The sequence below is a fragment of the Gymnogyps californianus genome, chromosome 4 (genome assembly GCF_018139145.2).
Source record: "Gymnogyps californianus isolate 813 chromosome 4, ASM1813914v2, whole genome shotgun sequence".
In the NCBI taxonomy this organism is placed as follows: Eukaryota; Metazoa; Chordata; class Aves; order Accipitriformes; family Cathartidae; genus Gymnogyps; species Gymnogyps californianus.
Genome location: NC_059474.1, coordinates 78,213,485 through 78,234,069, shown reverse-complemented (window position 1 = coordinate 78,234,069; position 20,585 = coordinate 78,213,485). Strand labels below are relative to the sequence as shown.

The 20,585-nt window shown below is 36.4% G+C and overlaps 1 protein-coding gene across 2 annotated transcripts in view; it reads left to right on the top strand.

Moving 5' to 3' along the window:
• BLTP1 (bridge-like lipid transfer protein family member 1) overlaps window positions 1-20,585 on the top strand; it is a 129,188-nt gene that overhangs the window by 105,651 nt on the left and 2,952 nt on the right. The window contains exons 68-85 of one of the 2 annotated variants that reach the window (XM_050896358.1): window positions 274-489; window positions 1,837-2,017; window positions 3,448-3,640; window positions 5,821-5,982; window positions 6,101-6,240; window positions 7,310-7,511; window positions 7,921-8,124; window positions 8,243-8,422; window positions 11,364-11,501; window positions 11,859-12,116; window positions 13,292-13,442; window positions 13,728-13,885; window positions 14,410-14,602; window positions 14,798-15,015; window positions 15,668-15,919; window positions 16,474-16,677; window positions 18,138-18,332; window positions 19,238-19,372. In XM_050896358.1, coding sequence (XP_050752315.1) covers window positions 274-489; window positions 1,837-2,017; window positions 3,448-3,640; window positions 5,821-5,982; window positions 6,101-6,240; window positions 7,310-7,511; window positions 7,921-8,124; window positions 8,243-8,422; window positions 11,364-11,501; window positions 11,859-12,116; window positions 13,292-13,442; window positions 13,728-13,885; window positions 14,410-14,602; window positions 14,798-15,015; window positions 15,668-15,919; window positions 16,474-16,677; window positions 18,138-18,332; window positions 19,238-19,372 — 3,380 coding nt within the window. Of the gene's footprint in view, window positions 1-273; window positions 490-1,836; window positions 2,018-3,447; window positions 3,641-5,820; window positions 5,983-6,100; window positions 6,241-7,309; window positions 7,512-7,920; window positions 8,125-8,242; window positions 8,423-11,363; window positions 11,502-11,855; window positions 12,117-13,291; window positions 13,443-13,727; window positions 13,886-14,409; window positions 14,603-14,797; window positions 15,016-15,667; window positions 15,920-16,473; window positions 16,678-18,137; window positions 18,333-19,237; window positions 19,373-20,585 lie in introns of both variants that reach the window. The other variant, XM_050896359.1, reaches the window with a different exon arrangement.

Sequence of the window (20,585 nt, the reverse complement as noted above, 5' to 3'; positions counted from 1 at the left end):
TGTGAAAACTACTGTATATAACTTTTTGTTCCTTTTCTTGATTGAGAATTTAAGAAAGGCTTAGTTCTTTGTAGTACCCTATCCTAAGAAAGGATACTTAGTAATGTGTTAATGGCAGATGGATCACTGTATTGCTGTGTATCAGATAAAGCCTTTTCCAGAAAAGTTCTTAAAAGATTATATACTGAGTGTGGACATAGTCTAAGAATGCCTCCTACCATCTGTTCAGGTAAATGTCATGCTAATATCTAATCCACAACTGTGCCTGTGCAGGAGTACCTCTCGCAAGAAAGCAACGGGCTTCGCTGCTGTCCACCAGCTGTTCACTGAGCGCTGGCCAACAACACCTACCAACAGAAGTATGACTGGCACAACCACGGAGAGAAATATTGACTTTGAACTTGATATTAGGGTTGAAATTGATTGTGGAAAATGTGTACTGCACCCTACAATGCTTCAGCAAGAACATGATGATGTTAGTTTACGAAGGTAAGAAACGTGTTACTTAGTTGCCTTAAGACGACCAGGGTATGAGTACTTTATTCTGCTTTAGCTGTTAAGTCTATCTGATATTTCCATCACTTAAGTTAATGACCATATGCTCAATAATTAATGACTCTTAAGCACTGACCTGTTTGAAGAGCGTAGAAGATGTATGCATTAGTTTGTTACCATCACTTTATTTGTAGTAATTATCACTACTTCATAGCATCACTATAAGTTGCAATTGTTATGGCCGAGTATGGCATGGGGAGTTGCGTTTGTTTAGCAAGAATGAGCATATACCTCTCTTCTGTTTTTATTTTTTAAATCATGTTTTATCTTCCATAAACAAAATGTTAGGCTTTCAAAGCACTTGGATTATTTTTTTTTTCAGCCTCCAAAGAAGTAACTTTACAACTTAGTGAATCCACATAATGGTTTGACTAATAGTGGGTCTACTAGTGTGTTTTCTCATGATCTCTGAGGGCTCCCATTATTTTCGGAGTGTAAAAGCATGCTGATATTAGGTATCCTTCTTAACAGAACACATTTTTTTTATTATCTGAGGCAACAGAAGTGCTTTACTTCTGATCTTAATGAGGTTTGATCTCTTTTGAGGTTTGATTTTGAGTTTTTAAATTCTCCTTTTTTCATGTGTATGCGATTGGGGATCTAATGGCAGCTTTACATTACTTTTTAAAATTTGGTATGTTATTAATAATATGGTGGATTTTAAGAAACGTATTTGTCAACAAAGATAATTCTTAATACATATAGTATAAGGAAATGAGATTTACTTGTTTTAACTCTAATTGTAAGAAATAGGAACAAACGAGAGATACTTTTTCCTACTGAGAGGTATACATAGGAGATCTGTAATTAGAAAGCCATTTGGTTTCTGTCTTTCCAAGACACTTTTTTCTAAGAATTGATACAGAAGGAAAAAGAATCTCTTAAGAATTTATATGAAGACAGGCTTTACAGCAGAGAAGGAAAATTGCTAAGTGTTTTCTGCATATCAAAGAGTCTTCACAGATCACGTTGGGTAATGTAGATGAACTTGACTGTAAGAGTACATTGGAAAATGTTTCTTTAATGACATAACAGTAGTTTTGTAGATTTTACTGTCTGAAATAATCACATAATGAAAATGGCGAAACCAGAGCAGGCAGACAGAAAGGGAGTAGAGGTCACAGAAAGTAAAGAGTAAAGCAGAGACTGAAATGATTCCTTATATAGTTGATACTACAGATTTGTTTTAGACATCTCTAGGGTTTTTTAATACTAGAAAATACACTCTTATTAATACGAGTATTAAGCTTGCTTTAATAACATGCAGTGTATTTATTTTAGGAGCTATGATCGGAGTTCCAGAAGTTTGGATCAAGAGTCTCCTTCAAAAAAGAAGAAATTTCAAACTAATTATGCATCTACTACTCACTTACTTGCTGGCAAGAAAGTGCCATCATCTCTACAGACAAAATCCAGTGATGTGGAAACAACGGTGTTTTATATTCCTGGGGTGGACGTAAAGGTAAAAGGACTGTATAACTCAGCAGGAAAGCACTTGCTCTTTCTCTCTGCTCAGATACGATTTCAAAGCAAATACATTGTTACAGTATTTACAAGTTCGTATATACAGAGCAACTCAGCAAAATCTTTTTTCAGTTATCTAGATATCGCTAAAACAGGAATAATGATTTCTGTAATACTACGGTGAAAACTGATAGATGTTTTTACCCTTGTTTTCTTAGGGGGGAAAAAACCCCAAAATCTTGTATGTAGCATCAAAAATAGATCTATGTCCAATGATACTCCATAACAAACAGTGTATGTGATATTACATAACAACAAGAAATCAGTTCCATTAACATTTTTGTGTCTAAAATTAGACATTTGGTTTGGATATTTTCTTCTCTGACAGGTAATATATATTGTATGCCCTTTTTAAATAAAGGAAGATCTGCTCACTGTCGGTAATTCATGGGAAGGGCAGCTTAGTAGTTGGCCCACTAACACAAAGCTCTCTTACTGTGTCTTCTGTGTTGCTTATAGCAGTCAGAGTCTTGGTATAAAAACTATTTTTTTAAGACAATGTTCTCTAAAACACTGTCAAACTGTACACTCCCTTCGGTTTTTTTAATCATTGTTTCTATATCCTAGTAAGAAAGGGTCTCAACAGAAATGTTCTTGTATTTGTGATCTGAAATCCTATGGAGTAAGAACAGGAAAAATAGGTCACTCCTGTATGGAAACTTCATGCAAGTCAGTTGAGGCAATGCCGTAAATCAAATGCCCTTCACTTGAAACAGCCTGGCTTTTCTAGTCTTTCGATGTGGAAGGGCTATGCATGTCCATTTTCCAGTATTCCAGGCTATCTTCAGGGATAACGGTTAGGCCTTAGGTCCTGCCCATTGCTTTTAGTCAAATTTAGGAATAACTAAACATTCTCTACAGCTTTTGTTATGTTCTGTATTTTCATTGATAGTGTATTATGCACATATAGGAGGTGTGAACTCTTGGAATATTTTATTTTTTTTATTTTTTATGCAGCTTCCTGTATGTCGGTGTTTAGTAGTGGAATAGTTCCACCATGGAGTAAGAAAGCAAGCTATATGCACACAGGAACAAATAGTTGGTGGCACAGGATGTGTACGATGTAACAGAGCAGACGAGCAAGCTTTAGGCATTGTTCCTATATAGTTCATTTCCTCTGTTTCTCTGTTTCCTTGATATTTTTTAATAGTTTATTAATTTATCTATTTTTTTTGTACAAAGATTTCAGATCTTTATGTGCACCAGCTATATCTGTAGAACATACATTGGAATGTAACGTATCTTACAATGATGTTTTTGTAAATAATAAAACCCCCCCCCATTTTTGAAGGGAAGGAGTGACACCAAACTGCTGTATAGAAATTGAGCTACTTGTATGAAGTAAATTGATCTTTCTTTGCTTTCCAGTTGCACTACAACTCTAAGACTTTAAAGACTGAATCGCCAAATACTTCTCGAGGATCCTCTTTGCCAAGAACCCTTTCCAAAGAGTCCAAGCTGTATGGTATGAAAGATACTGCCACATCTCCTCCTTTATCTAGCACTATCCACAGCAAGACTAACACCTTACTTCCTCCCCAACCCCCACCCATCCCATCAGGTACTTATAGATAATAACCTTCTAAAACTATCATGGATATATATCTTTCTTTCATGTAATCTACTAGCTTTAGATCTGTCTGCACATGACCTGAAGCACTGTATTTATCAAGTCTTAACTTTGACTGCAGAAACCTGATCCCAGAAGCACGAATGCAGTTCATAAAGCTGCATTTTTAGAAATCTCTTGCCAAACCAGTCTCAGTAACATTTCTGTCATAGTCACCATATCCCAGTGATGGGCTGTCACTGCCTTCTCCCTGTTTTCATTTACCAAAATAATGCTTATTACTGGAAAGCAAAGTTTAAGTATCTGTATAAAAAGTGAATGCTGACTGCTTTATTCTTCGTAATCCAAGAAAAAAAAAAAATTCAGATGAATCCTTGCTTCCATACAGTACATTATTCAAAGAATACTTCCAGCTTTTAAGTGCCTTCTGCCGCATAAGTAATGCGTAAATTATTGCTTTCTGGATCTGGGTTATTTCTTGTAGTAGTGAAGCAGCTGTTTAGACGTATTTGTATTAATCAAAATACCAGACTACTGTCCTCAACTGTTGCAGGCCCTTAAATAACCATGATTTGGAGTAACGTGAGTTCTAATAGTTAAAGTTTTGTTTTACCTCCAATGATTCCTGTTTTCAAGCAGGAGTCCGTTGTTACATGATGTCAGATCTAGAGGTATGTAGATTGCACCTCCAACTTCTGAGACGTTCACTCTTCTCTCCTTTGGCATTTGAATATAACTTTAAAAACAAAGCCAAAATTTTGTCAAAATTTGATGAGAAGGCAAAATTAATAACTTTAAAAAGTTGTGTGTGGGTTTTCTGTTTTGTTTTTTTTTTTTTAATAAAACCAGTGGAGATGCTCGAGAGAACAGTGAAATGGGGACACCTCCCTCAACTATCCATGCTGTTGAACCATTAGCTCTTACTCCTTTAAGTGTCCGTCCTCTTTCTGATTACCGAATGTTGTGTAATCTTGGTTTATACTGCTTTTCTTCAGTTTTGTTCTGTATTTTCCTATCCTCTTTCCAATCTTTGCCTTTTAATTTTTACCATGTCATGTCCAGTTACTGAGTCTTGTTGTTTTTATGTCTGTAAGCTCTACATTTGGTGGGGGGCTTATGGAAATTGCACTTGTATGATGATATAAATGCCTCCCAAAACTAGGGATTGCAGTGACTATATTTCTTTATGCATTGTATTTTTATAAATATTTATTAGTTCTGAATTGTTTTGAAACACATTTACTGTTACTTGTATTACTTTTTTAATATTATTTTTCCTCTGGAATGGAAACCACCTTGTCTCACTGTCTTTGGTCTCCAGTAAGAGCAAGATAGGACAATCCAGTCAGAGGCTCTAGACACAATAGTTTGCATAGAATGAAAATTCAGTGCTTGGGTTTTTTTTAAGCAAATAAAAGGATTTTTAAGCTCCATTTTAGTCGTTTAGTTAATGTTTATATTTTTCTTGGAGAATTTAAAATCAATATCTTCATTTCTCTCTATTCATTCTAATAGCTGTATTTCATAAAGACAGTAATTGAGCTGGTACTAATACCTTCTGTGCATATTTATATTTGGTGAGTGTGGATCCAAGTGCTAGCCTCTTCCACAGATTTAGAAGACAACAATCTTTTTATTAGTTTATACTCTGGCTAGCTCCAAGCTTTTAAAAATGCTGGTTTAGAATCTTTAGTTATTCTTTGCATAAATATATAGTAGGGCTTGCCATTTACAGTTTTAATTTTTTGACGTATTTTTTCAGTTTAAACTGACATTCTTCCCAGGCTCATGTATTTATTTTTCCTAATTCCACTTTCATTTCCGATCAGCTGTGGTTACTTTGCGTTGTGTATTTGGAGAAAAATTGTGTGTGTCTGATTTCAGCCCTATTTTTTAAAAAGCAAAGTGGTACCAATGACGTAAGAGTGCTTGGTCAAGAACATGCACAATGGAATTACAATCAAGCATGACAGACTAACAGTTGTTTTTGCACAGTTTTCTTACTGAAAACTTAAGGTTTAATTTTTTCTAACTGATCTGATTTATGCCTTTTCAGACGATGATACAGTGAATTAGAGGAAACAGCTGTTAGTTATGAAGTATCTACTAATGTGTATCAGTTACTGTTGAGTGGTATTACATTAGACAAATTTATCTTTTAAATGTTGCAGCCAAAGGGAAAGGAAGTGGTGGAGTGAAAACTGCTAAACTATATGCATGGGTTGCGCTCCAGTCACTGCCAGAGGAAATGGTGATTAGCCCATGCTTACTGGACTTTCTAGAGAAAGCTCTTGAAACCATTCCAATTACACCCATTGAAAGGAATTACACAGGTAAGTTGCATATTTGTGTTCTAGTACGCTATGCTTTTTCTTTTTTGTCTTCTGCTGGCATTGAGCTGCTCTTCCCTTTAAATTCCACTTCCTAATGAGTTCTTGTACTTGTTAAAAGCTGTTAGTTCACAGGATGAAGACATGGGACAATTCGATATACAAGATCCCTTAGAAGAGTCCACAACATCGTTAGTATCATCCTCGACATCAGCATATTCATCCTTCCCTGTAGATGTGGTGGTTTATGTACGAGTTCAGGTGAGGTTTTAACTCAACTTTCAGTATAGTAAGTAACTTCAGTCACAGTCTTTGAGACAATCCATCCTTCTAGGTTTGCTTTTTAAAACATAAAAAATATTTTCAAGTGTCCTTTATGAGATATTAATGTCCAGTGTGATGATAAAATAGGCCTTATTTTAGCAGTTCTGACATATTTTAGTCCCACCGAGACCAAAGAAATGAGCTATTTTGAGAAGTCACACAAGTTCTGAGCATTTTTAATCATTACTTCTTCTTTGTCTCTTTTGGACTTTTTTTGAAAATACCTTTCATAGCTAGTATTTCTATCCATTGTTCATATGTACCATTACAAAACAAAAATAATAATTAAAGATTTTTCTCAGTTTATATGGAAAATGTAGGAATGTACAGTTATCATCTACAAGGCATTATTCATACCGCTTAATATTTGATGTGTCTGGGCTTTTTATATATGTAAGAGAGAAAAGTGCTACTGCAGAGTGATTCAGAGCACTTGAGCTTGATCTGAATGTTGCTGTTATATTTTTCCACTTTGATCAAACAACATTTTTTCGTGGTATAAATTTGATCATTCCCAAATTGAACAACATATTCTAACAGGTGCCTTTTTTTAAATGCCTATGAAAATTAACCATGACAATCTGTAGCCTCTCTCAGCTTTTACTTGCAAACTCATCTGGCCAAGAATGTGTTGAGGGGAGCTGAGGCTTTCAGCAACAGCTGAAGTGATTCTGCATAGTTCTTGCATGAGATGAGCTATGAATTGACTTGGGGAGGAGGAAGAGAGGGGGACGTACGTGTCCTCTGCTGCATCCAGGCTTCCTGTGTCTAAGTTTTCCAAAAACTGGTCCAAATAATAGCCCTGGTGTTGGAGGGATTCCCTGAACTTAATGTATCTATATCAACTTGTATACAGTTACCTTACTAATTCTAAAACCAGTCTGAAAAGGCTGGAATTTGCTTACATTTAAAAAATAAATACATAGCACTTGATAAGCCAAATTTGGGATGTTTTTAGTATTTCATATTTGTTCATTGAATGCTTTATTTTCTTTCTGTCTTCCAGCCCTCTCAAATCAAGTTCAGTTGCTTGCCAGTGTCGAGAGTTGAGTGTATGCTGAAGTTGCCTTCCCTGGATCTTGTTTTCTCTTCAAACCGAGGAGAACTGGAAACATTAGGCACAACGTACCCATCAGAAAACGTGTCGATTGGTGGCAATACTTCACAGAGTGGCTCAAAGAATTCAGTTAGCAAATCTGGAGCACCAGGTAATACGTATATGAATGTTTATATGGTATACAGCTTGTAGCATAAATAAATATAATGTTCTGTTGTCTAAAATTAGAGCAGAAGATAAGCTTTTACACACCTTAAGGCTAAACATTTATGTATTAGTGAGTTCAGTAGGATTTCTTCATGTTGTATCAGTTTCCCGTAAAAACTTGCAGATACAGTATATTGGAGTTTTTCTTGCATTGGCTAAGCGAGTTTGGTTATCTCTTATAAAAGGCTAGCATCAATACATAGAATATTTAAGCTACATTGCTGCTACAAGGACGTAATTTGATGTCCATTTGGTCTGTTTGATATTGCTGTTAACAGTCAGTATTATTTCACGTTTGAAAATGCTTTCATACTATAGAACTAACTTTTGCAAAAAAAAAAATTTGACTTCAGGTTCATCGCCTGGACTAGGCAGCCCTCTTGGCAGAACACGGCACAGCAGCAGTCAGTCAGACTTGACTACTTCTAGCAGCAGCTCTTCAGGCCTGAGCTTTACCGCCTGCATGTCTGACTTTTCCCTTTACGTGTTCCATCCATATGGAGCTGGAAAACAAAAATCTGCTGTTACTGTTCTAACCCCTGGATCAGGAGCCCTAGGTACAGAACAGTTTTTTTTTGTTTGCTTTAATGAACATTGTTCAAGTTTGGCATGGTTTTCTGAACTGAAGATTTGAAAAGGTCACAGAATATTAAACTTTTTCCTTTCTATTTCTAGGTAATGTGGATGAGGAACCAACTTCGGTCACTGGCCGGAAGGATTCTTTGAGCATTAACCTCGAGTTTGTGAAAGTCAGCCTGTCACGAATAAGGCGTTCAGGAGGTTCCTCCTTTTTTGAGAGTCAGTCTGCAAGCAAAGCGACGAGCAAGATAGATACTACATTAATAAACATATCTGGTAAACGCTTGTTTCATTTTAATCCCATCTATTCAGCTAATTAGAGAACTGGTGTTCCAGTGATAGACTTTACTCTCAGCAGCTTTTGTAGATGTTATATGAGAGCCATCTACTTGTAGTGTGTAGTAAAGTTGTTGCCCTTTTTGAGTGAAGTAGGGATTGATACATTAAATTTTAATGGTACTTGGAGTGCCTATTTGTAGATGCACCTTTTTAGCCTCCTGATTAATTTAATGTAACTAAATGGGCTTGCTCAAACACATCTCTGACATCAGTCTGTGTGACTTAATGTGACCCTTGAATATTTTGAGATTGTACTGGCTGTGGCTAGGATGGAGTTAACTTTCTTCATAGCAGCCCATATGGTGCTGTGCTTTGAATTTGTGGCTGAAACAGCAATAGCCAAAACATTGGTGTGTTATCAATACTGAATAGTGCTTGCACAGCCTCAAGGCCTTCTCTCTCTCCCACTCTGCCCAGGAGGGAACACAGCTAGGACCGCTGACCCAAATTGATTGAAGGGATATTCCATAGCATATGATGTTGCACTCAGTAATAAAAGCTCAGGGAAAGGAGGAGGAAGGGGGGATATTGGTGGCTATGGTATTTGTCTTCTGAAACAGCTGTTAGGTGTGCTGAGGCCCTGCTTTCCAGTAAATAGGTAAACATCTGCCTGCCAATGGGAAGCAGTGAATAATTTTTTTTTTTTCCTTCACTTGCATGCACAGTTATGCTTTCCCTGTTAAGCTGTTGCTACCTCAATCCACAAGTGTCCTTGCCTTCCTTCTGTTTTCTCCGTCTCCCACAGGAGATTGGAATGAGTGAGCAGCTCGGTGGGCATTTGGCTGTTAGCCAGGGCGAAGCCACCACAGAGATAAAGCCTAAATTGTTTGTGTTTAGACTGCTTTAAGTTACATGTCATTTTAGTTGTATTGCAGATATTTCTGTCAGGTATTATCAGAAGGAAGTGATTTCAAGTCGTCATTTAGTAGTAATCTTAGTATGTAAACTTTATTATATGGTCTTAGCATGCAAAAGAGGGTGGTTATTTTCACCTAATGGCACAATGTATATTTTTCTTCAGATATAAAATCCCATAGTATACATTAGCTTTGTACCTGAGAGGCTAGAGTCTTTGAATAGTATTGTTTGTTGAGCAATATCTATGCCCTTCATTTTTTAACCCTGTTTCTCGAGAACCCCAAAAGTCTGTATGACTGCAGTGCGGTAATATATGACTACATAAACGGCAATGAGACGGAACATGTAATGCTAATCTGTTCTCACATAATTTGTTTCAATGACAAACTCAGTGGCTTGGTTAGCTTTTAAATATTTTTATATTAGCTATACCAGTAGTTCTTGTTTCCCACCCAAAAAAAGAAAAAAAATCCTTCTTCCTAAAATACTTCATTTATTCCTCACTGTCACACATCATTACAGGTAAAATAGTGGTTTTGAAATCCTCAAACTCTCAATATGCCATTTCACTTTGGTCTGGCCATTGCGAATCTGTTTTACTGCTAGTAATCAAAAAGAGCAATGGTAATTCAAAAATGCATGTATCTTAGAGCAATCAGCTGAAGGGACTACAAATCACTAAGAAAAAGTGTATGATGAGAGTTAGGCTTTGGGCTGGGTTTCTTTTCAGCTTGTTTGGTGGAATTCTGCTGTGTTTTCTCAATGTGTTACACTGCACTAACTTGCTTGCTAAAGTTGGAAAGCAATCACAGTATGCCCACAGTGTCTACATAGCATAGCTTCAATAAGTCTCCGCATACAGGAGTGAGCAACAAGGGAATGAACTTCAGCAGGCCACCCAGTGCTCTAGTGTGAACACTCTTTTATGTCACTGTTCCATCAGAACAGAAAGATGAACAAACTCAGATTCTCATTGCTGATTCATCTGTTAATACATTTTATAACAGAGATAAACTAGTATAATACTAGAACTTTGTTAAATTTATTCCCAAAGTTGGTTAAGCTTTTGGTTGGACCTAGTTTGGTAAACACTAACCACCCATTTTCATAGTCCTCTCTTCAGAAACAGAGATTTCACAGCTCTCTCTTGTTACCTGAATAGGACAAAATCTTTTACAGACACTCACCCTTTTTTCCTTTTTTATATGAGAACTAGAAATAGTCTAGTTTTCAAGCAATCTCCCCAAAGGAGGGGGGGGGGGGGGCGGAATCAGTGGATTATGTAGCACAATTAAATGTGGTATTCTAGAGATAATACACTGTGCTCATTAAAAATGACAGCTGAATCTCCTAGATCACAAGCTGCCTTCTTAGTGTTCTTCATGATCTTTTTTCTCTTTTTTCTTTTTTTTTGCTTTTTTCTTTTTTTTTTTTTTTTTTTTTTTTTTAGTCTGACACTTGCTGTGTGTTATTACCTTAATTCTGGCTGCACTGCTGCATGTTTAACTCGGTGATGTAGTTCTGCAGTCTGTGTTCAGTTACTAGCTGTCAAATTTCACCACCTTGCCACCTGGTGCCTATGAAGCTACAGTGAGAGCTGGACTCCTGAATACTCAAGGAACCTTGAAGTAAAAGTGGCGTTTAAAGATCTGTTATTTATTTATTTACTTCCCCCCACTGCACATGGGATCCTGACTTACTGGACAAACAGCAGAATGGTTGTGATTAATCTGCCATTAAAGCCTTCAGATGAGGAGTCTGAGGCACATACAACACAAGTAGGACCCAACATCAGTTATATTCTTAGGTTCCATCCTGCCTTTATGAAATGTATTTGTATCTAATATTGGATTTGGGGAAATGGCAACATCTCAGGTAAACTATTTTTTCATTACAGCAGAGACTATACTGCTAGGTAAAGAAGTATTTGACTATATTGAACACCTCTTAATTAGATTTGGTTACCAAAAGCTGTTACTACTGAGATTTTACAGTTGTGTATATGCTTTTTCTTTTTCAGCTGTCTGTGATATAGGATCTGCTTCTTTTAAATACGATATGCGCCGACTCAGTGAGATTCTAGCCTTTCCAAGGGCTTGGTACAGGAGAAGCATTGCTAGACGGCTTTTCCTAGGTGATCAAACAATAAATCTGCCAGGTAAGATACTGCTTCTTATCATGAAAAACCTTTTTGTACAAGGGGTTATTTATAACATTTATTACCTGTGTATTATTACATATGTGACTAGATATAAATGTGTTATAATTTACTCCATATGCAGTCACTCTAATAAATTTAACAGAAAATCCTAGAAAGAAGAAATGGAAAATTTCTGAAGTAGGTCATTGAATTATTTAAAGAGCTTATATTAATGAATACAGTAGAAAACCTTTAGTTATGATAAATGAAATGTATTTTCACACTCTCCAAATACTTCTTAGTATGTGGGAGGATATTGTTAAACAAAAATGAAATCGTTTTTCTGCCCTTCATGTGCTGCTGTTTTTCTAGTAGCATCGGGTCCTGGAACACCAGATTCAATTGAAGGGGTAAGCCAGCATCTTTCTCCTGAATCCTCACGGAAAGCATACTGTAGGACGTGGGAGCAGCCCTGCCAATCTGCTTCATTTACACACATGGCACAGTCACCTAATGTTTTTAGTGAACATAATGCAAGCAGCAGTATGTCACCAGGGACAGCATCTCATAGCTTAAAGTCTCCAGCTGTTACAAGATCCAGGAGTGTGTCTGACTCTTCAGTGCCTCAGAGAGGTTAGTGAACAATGACTCCTTTTAGTTTTTTAAAGTATTCCATCAATTGTATGAAAAAAGTATGTCATTACTGCTTTGTAGAAAGCAACCATAAAATACTCTTTTCCACTGTGCCTGGGAATGGAGAATCAATGGCTTAGAGAAAGGAAAATGTCTGAAATGGATGAATCAAAGTGTAGTTTGTTAGCATACTTTTCTATAAAATTACAGTTTCTTTTACTAGAGCAGGAGTTGTTTAGCTGGGATTAGATGAGTTCTCCAGCTTAATTTGATTGCATTGTCATCATTTTGGCTTTCTATTCTCATCCAAGCAATTACCACACTCTTAGCAGAGGATCAGTATCACAGCTCACAAGTGAGGTCAGTTATTTCATTTCATCTGAGACTTTGGGCCCATACTAAGAGGTCTAAATAAGGGTAGTTTCTATATAAGAAATAAAGTAACTTTTAATTTCTTTTACTACAAATGTTATTGTATTGTATCTTATAGCAGTGTAGCACTGGCTATGTGGAATATTTATGGCATTAGATATAGATAGGAGATTTAGAAATATGGTGCTTATTTTAGTCTAGGAAAAATATCTGTAAGAAAAGAAAGGACAGGTATTTTGTCTACTTAGAATGTAAGCAAGAGCTTATATATAAACAGTTTTTAGGGGAAGACACAGTTGGAGAAGGATTTATGGCTGCTAGAGCGGCTCGTCGATAGGAAATGCAATTTTGCACAGGCTTATAAGAGTATTGCCAGGATTTTTGTGAGAAGAGCAAGGAAAACCCTAATACTTGAAATTCTGACTGGGCACTTGTGCAAACAACTGCTACCTGAATATTCAAATACTAATAATTAATTTTCTGAATACACTGGTATTTTTAAACAGCTAAATAATTTATAATACGGTCTTGCATGACTGACTGCAAATTAAAAATCATTTCTCTTAAAGATATTAGTAAAAATAAATGTGTAAAATGAATGTGTAAAATGAGTCAATTTCTGTGACAACTAAAGCAATGTATATTGCAAATCCTCTAGTTCCCACTTATCCTCACTTGTAGTTTTGTGGTGCGTCTTAAATATGGTGTTAGTCTGTCCTTTTGTAATATGTACAATGGATATGTTCTGCCAGTTTTTCCTAGCATGTGGAATAATGTAAATTTTTGTCTACTTTTTTGTTTAGATACTCTCTCAAAAACATCAACTCCATTTAATAAGTCAAATAAAGCTGGAAGCCAGCAAGGAACACCATGGGAAACACTGGTTGTATTTGCTATGAACCTAAAACAATTAAACGTTCAAATGAATATGAGCAATGTAATGGGCAATACTACGTAAGTATAAAACAAGATCAAGCACGTTTTAACAGACGGTGTTGTTTTGGGGGCAAAAAAAAAAAAAACATTTTCCCCACAGACTGTTAACAGCCGGTTGTCATCTAGCTTTAAAATCCTAACTTTTTCAGTTTTGAACTGTGAAGCCCCTCATGAATACTGGTAGATGCTTAATCCCGAAGTCACATATGCCTAAACCACATTATTTACTGCTTTTCAGTAAATAATTTTCAGTTCTCTGTTGACAGCCTGGAAAATTGTTGTCTGTTTTCACCTCTGTTCTAGGTGGACCACCAGTGGTTTGAAAAGCCAGGGTCGTCTGTCTGTGGGTAGTAGCAGAGATCGGGAAATTAGCATGTCTGTTGGCTTGGGAAGATCACAGTTGGACTCTAGAGGGGGAGTTGTTGGAGGTACCATAGATGTTAATACCCTGGAGATGGTGGGTAAGTTGGAAAGCTGCCTGGTATTAGTATATGCTCCAGACAATAAATGTGAAAAACTAAAGAATATACACAGTACCTCGCTTTGTGAACCTGCTAGTATATAAAAACTTTGGATTCTTACTTGTGCATTCTGACTATGAAACACACTTTGAATTGAAGGGATAGCCTTCTGATCAAGGGCTGATTCACTCTCAGGGTTGCTCTAAAATTACACTATCTAGTTGTGCAACCCTCCAGCCCCCTTCAGCTGTCTGGACAGATGGCAACTGAAAGATTTGATAGCATTTCAGCTCCTCCTAGAATTTCACCAGTGCTTACGATCTGGGAAATGCAAAAGTGGCTTTGGAAAGAGGCTGGGTGTTCTGGCACTACACCAGAGTCATGACCTCCCTGTGCATCTGGAAAGAAACAGTGCTTTCTCAGTCCCTCTGTATCATGTGGATGGCATTAAGGTGATATCACTGGCAAAACTGATTTTCTTATCTTTAATGCTATATTTCTGTATTGCTTTGGTTCTATTTCAGCTCATATTTCTGAACACCCAAACCAACAGCCCAGTCATAAAATTCAAATTACCATGGGTTCTACTGAAGCACGTGTTGACTATATGGGGTCCAGTATCCTAATGGGAATCTTCAGTAATGCTGATCTTAAACTACAGGATGAATGGAAAATTAATCTGTATAATGCTTTGGACTCGAGCATCTCTGATAAAAGGTAAGACCGCTTCCTGTGTTTAAAATGTGTAATACTTGATAAGGTCAAATTCTGCCCATATGTCTTCTGTCCAGTATTGTTAACCAAAAATGTAAGTGTCCGCTAGAAAACAAAAGGTTCGTTGTTTTGGGTTTTTTTTTATTGTCAATAGGAAATAGATTAACTGCTAATGTTCTTGCTCTTTTTAATATCTAGTGAGATATTTGTCCATGGGGACTTGAAATGGGATATCTTCCAAGTGATGATTTCAAGATCGACTACACCAGACCTAATAAAAATAGGAATGAAACTCCAGGAGTTCTTTACACAGCAGTTTGATACAAGCAAGCGAGCTTTGTCCACTTGGGGACCTGTTCCTTATCTCCCTCCCAAGACAATGGCCAACAACTTAGAGAGAAGCTCACACGAGCAATGTAAGTGGTACAACAAATAGTATACTTCCCAAGTAGGATGTTTGAATTGCAAAAATTCATCTGAGCAACTTTATACATGCAAGTATATCTATTTGACTTGAAATAGTTTCTTCAGTATGTTTTTCCTGTAAATTTGGCTGGCAATAACCTTTCAATGAAGAATGCAAATATCTCTCGTACCCTGCTAGACCTGGGGCAGAATAATGAACTAACTTATGTAACTTTGGGGTTTTAGTTAAAAACATGTATTTTTGTTTAAAAAATAAAAAAAATCTTTTTTGCAGTTGTCAAGCTATTTCAATAGAGTTTAAATAGTTTTCAAAGTCTATTTTGAAGTCTATTTCATAAAAAAACATTTCTATTTTGAGTAGCAGTGGAAGTGTGATGTTATTCTTACTTTCTGTTAATCATAAGCTGAAACCATAATTTGTCTGAACACAATGAGTCATTGATTTCCCAGTCTGCTTGTTCAGGTACTCTTAAGCTACAGCCACCTTAGATCACAAAGATGAAACAGTGTCAATGAAATAGACACATAGACAATATCACTCATAATTCCATGTTTTATTAAAAATATGAATATGGCAGCAATCTTTCCTGTATCTTTCTCTTTTCTAAAGTTTGTTCTTGCTATTGCGTGTTTACTTTCTAGTGTTGGATGCAGCCCATCATCGCCATTGGCCAGGAGTTTTGAAAGTGGTATCTGGGTGCCATATATCCTTATTTCAGATGCCACTGCCAGAAGATGGAATGCAATTTGGAGGATCCATGAGCCTGCACGGCAACCATATGACGCTGGCTTGTTTTCATGGACCTAATTTCCGCTCAAAATCGTGGGCCTTATTTCACCTTGAAGAACCCAATATTGCATTTTGGACAGAAGCTCAGAAAGTTTGGGAAGATGGTAATTTGAACCATTTCTTCACTTCTCTAAATTCCTTTAAATGAAATTTTAAGAATGTATTGATACATAAGAAGAAATAAAAGAAAAGCTTATTTTCTTTAAGTCTGAATCAAGATTATTTCCCAAAAATATACCACTTAGGTAAAATAAGAATCTGTTCTATCTTTACCACAATTTGCTTTATCTGTGGGATAATGCAAAGTCCATTTTCAAATATACTAGATAGGTCCCTGATAATATGCCTACAAAGTGGATTGTCTGCCTTGTTAATTGCATGTCTGTGTTTATGTAGTCCTTTGTTTCTGTATGATGAATTTTGATGGTCTTATTGCTTATATTTGTCTTCATATTGAGAAGGCTTTACTGTCTGTAGCTACTGAGGATTTAATTTTTCTGTTGTTTTGCAAGCTTTATACCCGTTTTTAATGCCACTGGCATACTAATTATTCATGTTAAATACCTGTGCGAGGAGAAATCCTACTACCCTTACCAAGCTGCTTTTTCCATTTTTTTTTTTTCTCTCTCACCCCATGCCGCCCACACCTTCAATGCAGGTACTAGTGAACACTCCACGTATATTGTGCAAACCCTGGACTTTCATTTGGGCCATAACACTATGGTCACCAAACCGTGTGGAGCCCTCGAAAGCCCTATGGCGACAATCACAAAGATAACGAGGCGCCGCCATGAAAACCCCCCACATGGAGTTGCCAGCGTGAAAGAGTGGTTCAATTATGTTACAGCCACAAGGAATGAAGGTTAGATTCACGTTCATTAAGTTTTGGGATTGGTCTGCTTGCCAGGCAGTGCAGATTGTGCTGTTTAAAAGCTGCTAGATTTCAAGTGGGCTACAGGGACAAGGGAATTTGAAGTAATGGAAGTTGTTTCTTCTTGAGAACCTTATGGTGAACTGTGGAATGAAGCACAGCAATATGCTGAACAGCTGGAAGTGTTACTAAGACCTTTTTCAAACCGTGCAGTAAAGCCAAAATGTTCTGTTAGTGTACAGGACGTTTACGTATCTGGCATTGCAGTAGTTCTAGTCTTTTCCTCTTTCATTATATGCAAAAAAATTTCTTGTTTCACATCCAGTTGTGACCTTGTAACATGAGGATATATTTCACTGTATATGAAGGATTTATGGATTAAGTTGAAGTAAGAATATATTTTAGGCTTCTGTCACCACTTAAGACTAACACTTGAAAATTACTCACCTGCCTAAAGCTTTTCAACCTTTAGCTGCTTCTAGGCCTTAAAAGATTTTGAATCATACCTTTAAATCATTGTTAATTGGAAAATAAAACTTTCAAGATAATGTTAAAAGAGATCTTAAAATACAGCTGTCGCTATTTCATTCACAAACCGTAGAATCAGTAGATGGTATCAACAGAACTTCTGTGAAAGGGTGAAGAGCAGAGTATGGTATATAGTGAGAAATGAGCAGATGATAGTTTCTTGAAAAAAATATTTTTAAATTATTGATATACTACACTAATATTTATTCCTTTTGAAAGACACAACAGGATGTAGTGGTTGAAGTTCACAAATAGAGGCGCTGTCTGTTAGATGTTTTTATGTAGCCCTGTTTTGCTACATCTGGAGCATTTAAGTATATAAACAACAACAAAATTTGTTTGTTTGACCTTTTGTAGCCATGCTTTTGGGAGCAGGATAAAGGATATAATCTTCTTAATAATCATACAGTAGCAGTTTTACAATGAAATAGTAACCTTTCTTAACTTTTTTGTCTTGTCACAACTTTAACAACTGAAAACTAATTCAAATGATGTTGCATGTGTACTATGGTAAAAGTCTTGTGACAAAGTTGGATTCCTGGTCAACAGTGATTTCTGACAGCAATGCTGCCTTGGTGAACTTAGGTATTACTTGTATTAATCAGAAACATTTATCTTCATTTTAAGTACTACCATATTTTCAAACACAAAGGGCACACTTTGAACCCATACAGTCTATATCTCACTTAACTGAAAGCTCGTTACTAGAACAGAGTTGTGATAGGGTGGTCAGATGAATAAAATTTGGACTTTAAGCTTCCAAAAAACTAACAAAGTGCTTAGATGTTATGGTACTGACACTTATTTCCTCCCCCCTTCTTATTCTGAGATGTATTTCGTGAAAAATTGTCACCCCCTGTGCTGACAAGAACCTTTTTTTAATAAAGACTACTGAATTCAGGAATTTCCCATTGTCCATGTAGAGTTAAACCTGCTTCGAAATGTTGATGCTAACAACCCAGAGAGCAGCACAACAGTGAAAAGCTCAAGCTTGCTAAGTGGCTTCAGAGGTGGCTCCAGTTACAACCATGAAACTGAAACCATCTTTGCATTGCCAAGGATGCAGCTGGATTTTAAATCTATTCATGTTCAAGAGCCCCAAGAGCCTTCATTACAAGGTGCAGTAAACATAATTTGTTTTTTCTTGATCCAAAGCTATTTCTCATAAATGAGGAGTTAAATACAAAGCTACCGTGCTGATAAGAGAAGAGGATTTAATCTGAGAATTACTACAGATCTGCAAGAAAGGATAACATTTCGTAATAAAATGTAGAGGGAATTCTGTTGAGAGAGTGAAGATCTCGTCCAGAGACTGGTCACTATAGAAAAAACTTACTAAGAGAAATTAATATGAACGTTTCAGCTAGGTTGGCTGTTTTTAGAGGGTTGGTTTTCTTATTTTTATTAAAATATTAAAGAGGAAGGCCATTCTGAAAAAGGGAATATGAGATAGGAACCTAAATTTTATGGTCTTTGTTTTCAAAATGTTATCTTCAGACTGCAATTGGAACTGGTGGGAAATAAGACTTCTGAAGGTATAAGACATTAATGTAGATGTTTATCTTGGCTGAGCTGTGGTTTTACTCCATACCTGATCCTGGATAATACTGCTAGATAAGTCAACCTCTCGGGTTTTGGTTGTTTTTTTAATAGCCAAACTAGCAAAATCTGCTATCAGCTTTTCTTGTTGTCTAAAAATCATGCACTGATAGCATAGCACAAGCTAGCGATACTGCTCTAGGTTGACTTTCCACGTTGAGGATGATCAAGGTTGCTACATGGTAGTATTTCTGTATTTTCAACATCTTTTATAAACTATCAGAAGTTACTCTGATGGGAAAACTGTTTAAAAAATGCTGAGGCTGCTAAACACAGATGTTAATTGTGGTCCTTCCTCTCTTTTGAGTCTCTGGTTCAGTAACAGCAATGTCATTTTCAAATTATTTGTATTCAAATTCTGTGTACTTTTATGTATACTATATGTACTTACAAGTGTATTAATACTATTTTTATCTGACTGTAGATACAAGTGTTAAACCAAAGGTGGAATGCAGTGTAGTAACTGAATTTACAGACCACATTTGTGTAACTATGGATGCTGAATTGATTATGTTTCTGCATGACTTGGTATCTGCTTATCTAAAAGAAAAAGAAAAAGGTAAGTTGTTATTTATGAGGTAACGCTTGTCTGACAATCTGCAGTTGTCAGACTATCTGATAGTAAATATTTTCCTACTTTTTAATGGAGTTGACTTGTTAAAAATGGATTTAATTTTAAAAAAGTGAAGCCTAACATTGCTTCCATTGAAATCAACAGAAGTAGTATTAAATGTTCTTGAAATCTGGACTTAATGCTATGAAATGATAGTTACCTCTTTTTCAATCACTGGTAAGTGAAATTTAACTGTACAATAACAAAAAGTTTTTTCTGTGTTGTTTTAGACTGAAAGCCAAGAGGTATTTTGGCACTTCTCAAAAGTGCAACGTTGTTCAGGAAATCCTTGAGCTGATACTAGGTCAGCTCCTGCAGAACTGGAAGCAGAGTTAGATGCATACAAACTTAGAAACCTCGTAGTGTCAGTACGCTGACATGCCACCACTGTGCATGGAGCTGTACTAGTATCTCTGCGTGGCACTTTGCTACGCTGTGTAGGTACAGCAGGTTGTTCAAAAACAATTAGGTTGCCTCCAATGCAGCTCCTACGTGCAGTATGCTGCAGAGAACAGAGATAGTCCCGGATTTCTGTTCCTTACCCACTACTGATGAGCTTGTGCTAGTTACTCTAATCTTGCTCCTATTTTGACACCTGGTGTTTAGTTTAACTTTCTTTTTGTAAGATGGTATATGCAGATGAAAACTATTTTAGGAAGCTCTATTACTTTTATTGCAGTCCTTTCATCAATTGAGTTCCTTTCAAGACATGCATTTTTCTGAATTCAGAATGCTTTGCTTTTCCACGTGAATATGTTCAGTTGCAGCATTGAAATTTGGCACATGCATTCTTAAGCAATATGTGGTCTTTGCTAAGAAGAGCAAATTGAAGACAAGTGAGTTTGATGTATATGTAAAGTGTGCCCAACACAGTGATTTTTGTTGTTGCAGACTTAAGGTGAATAAACAGGGCAGTACTGAATGACTGGCACTGCTCTATGATTACCTGCATGTTCAAGGGAAAGTCATCATCTAGTGGCTTTGATGCTTTACAAGTAATTATTGCCACGAGTATGTAAAACCTACTACATTAATTAAGACTTGGAAAAGATGATACCGGCACTGTAGGTGTTGATTATAGATAAAATTATTTCAGATGTATTATATAATTCTATATTATATCAGATGAGATGTCATCACTGAAATTAAAAGCTGCTTA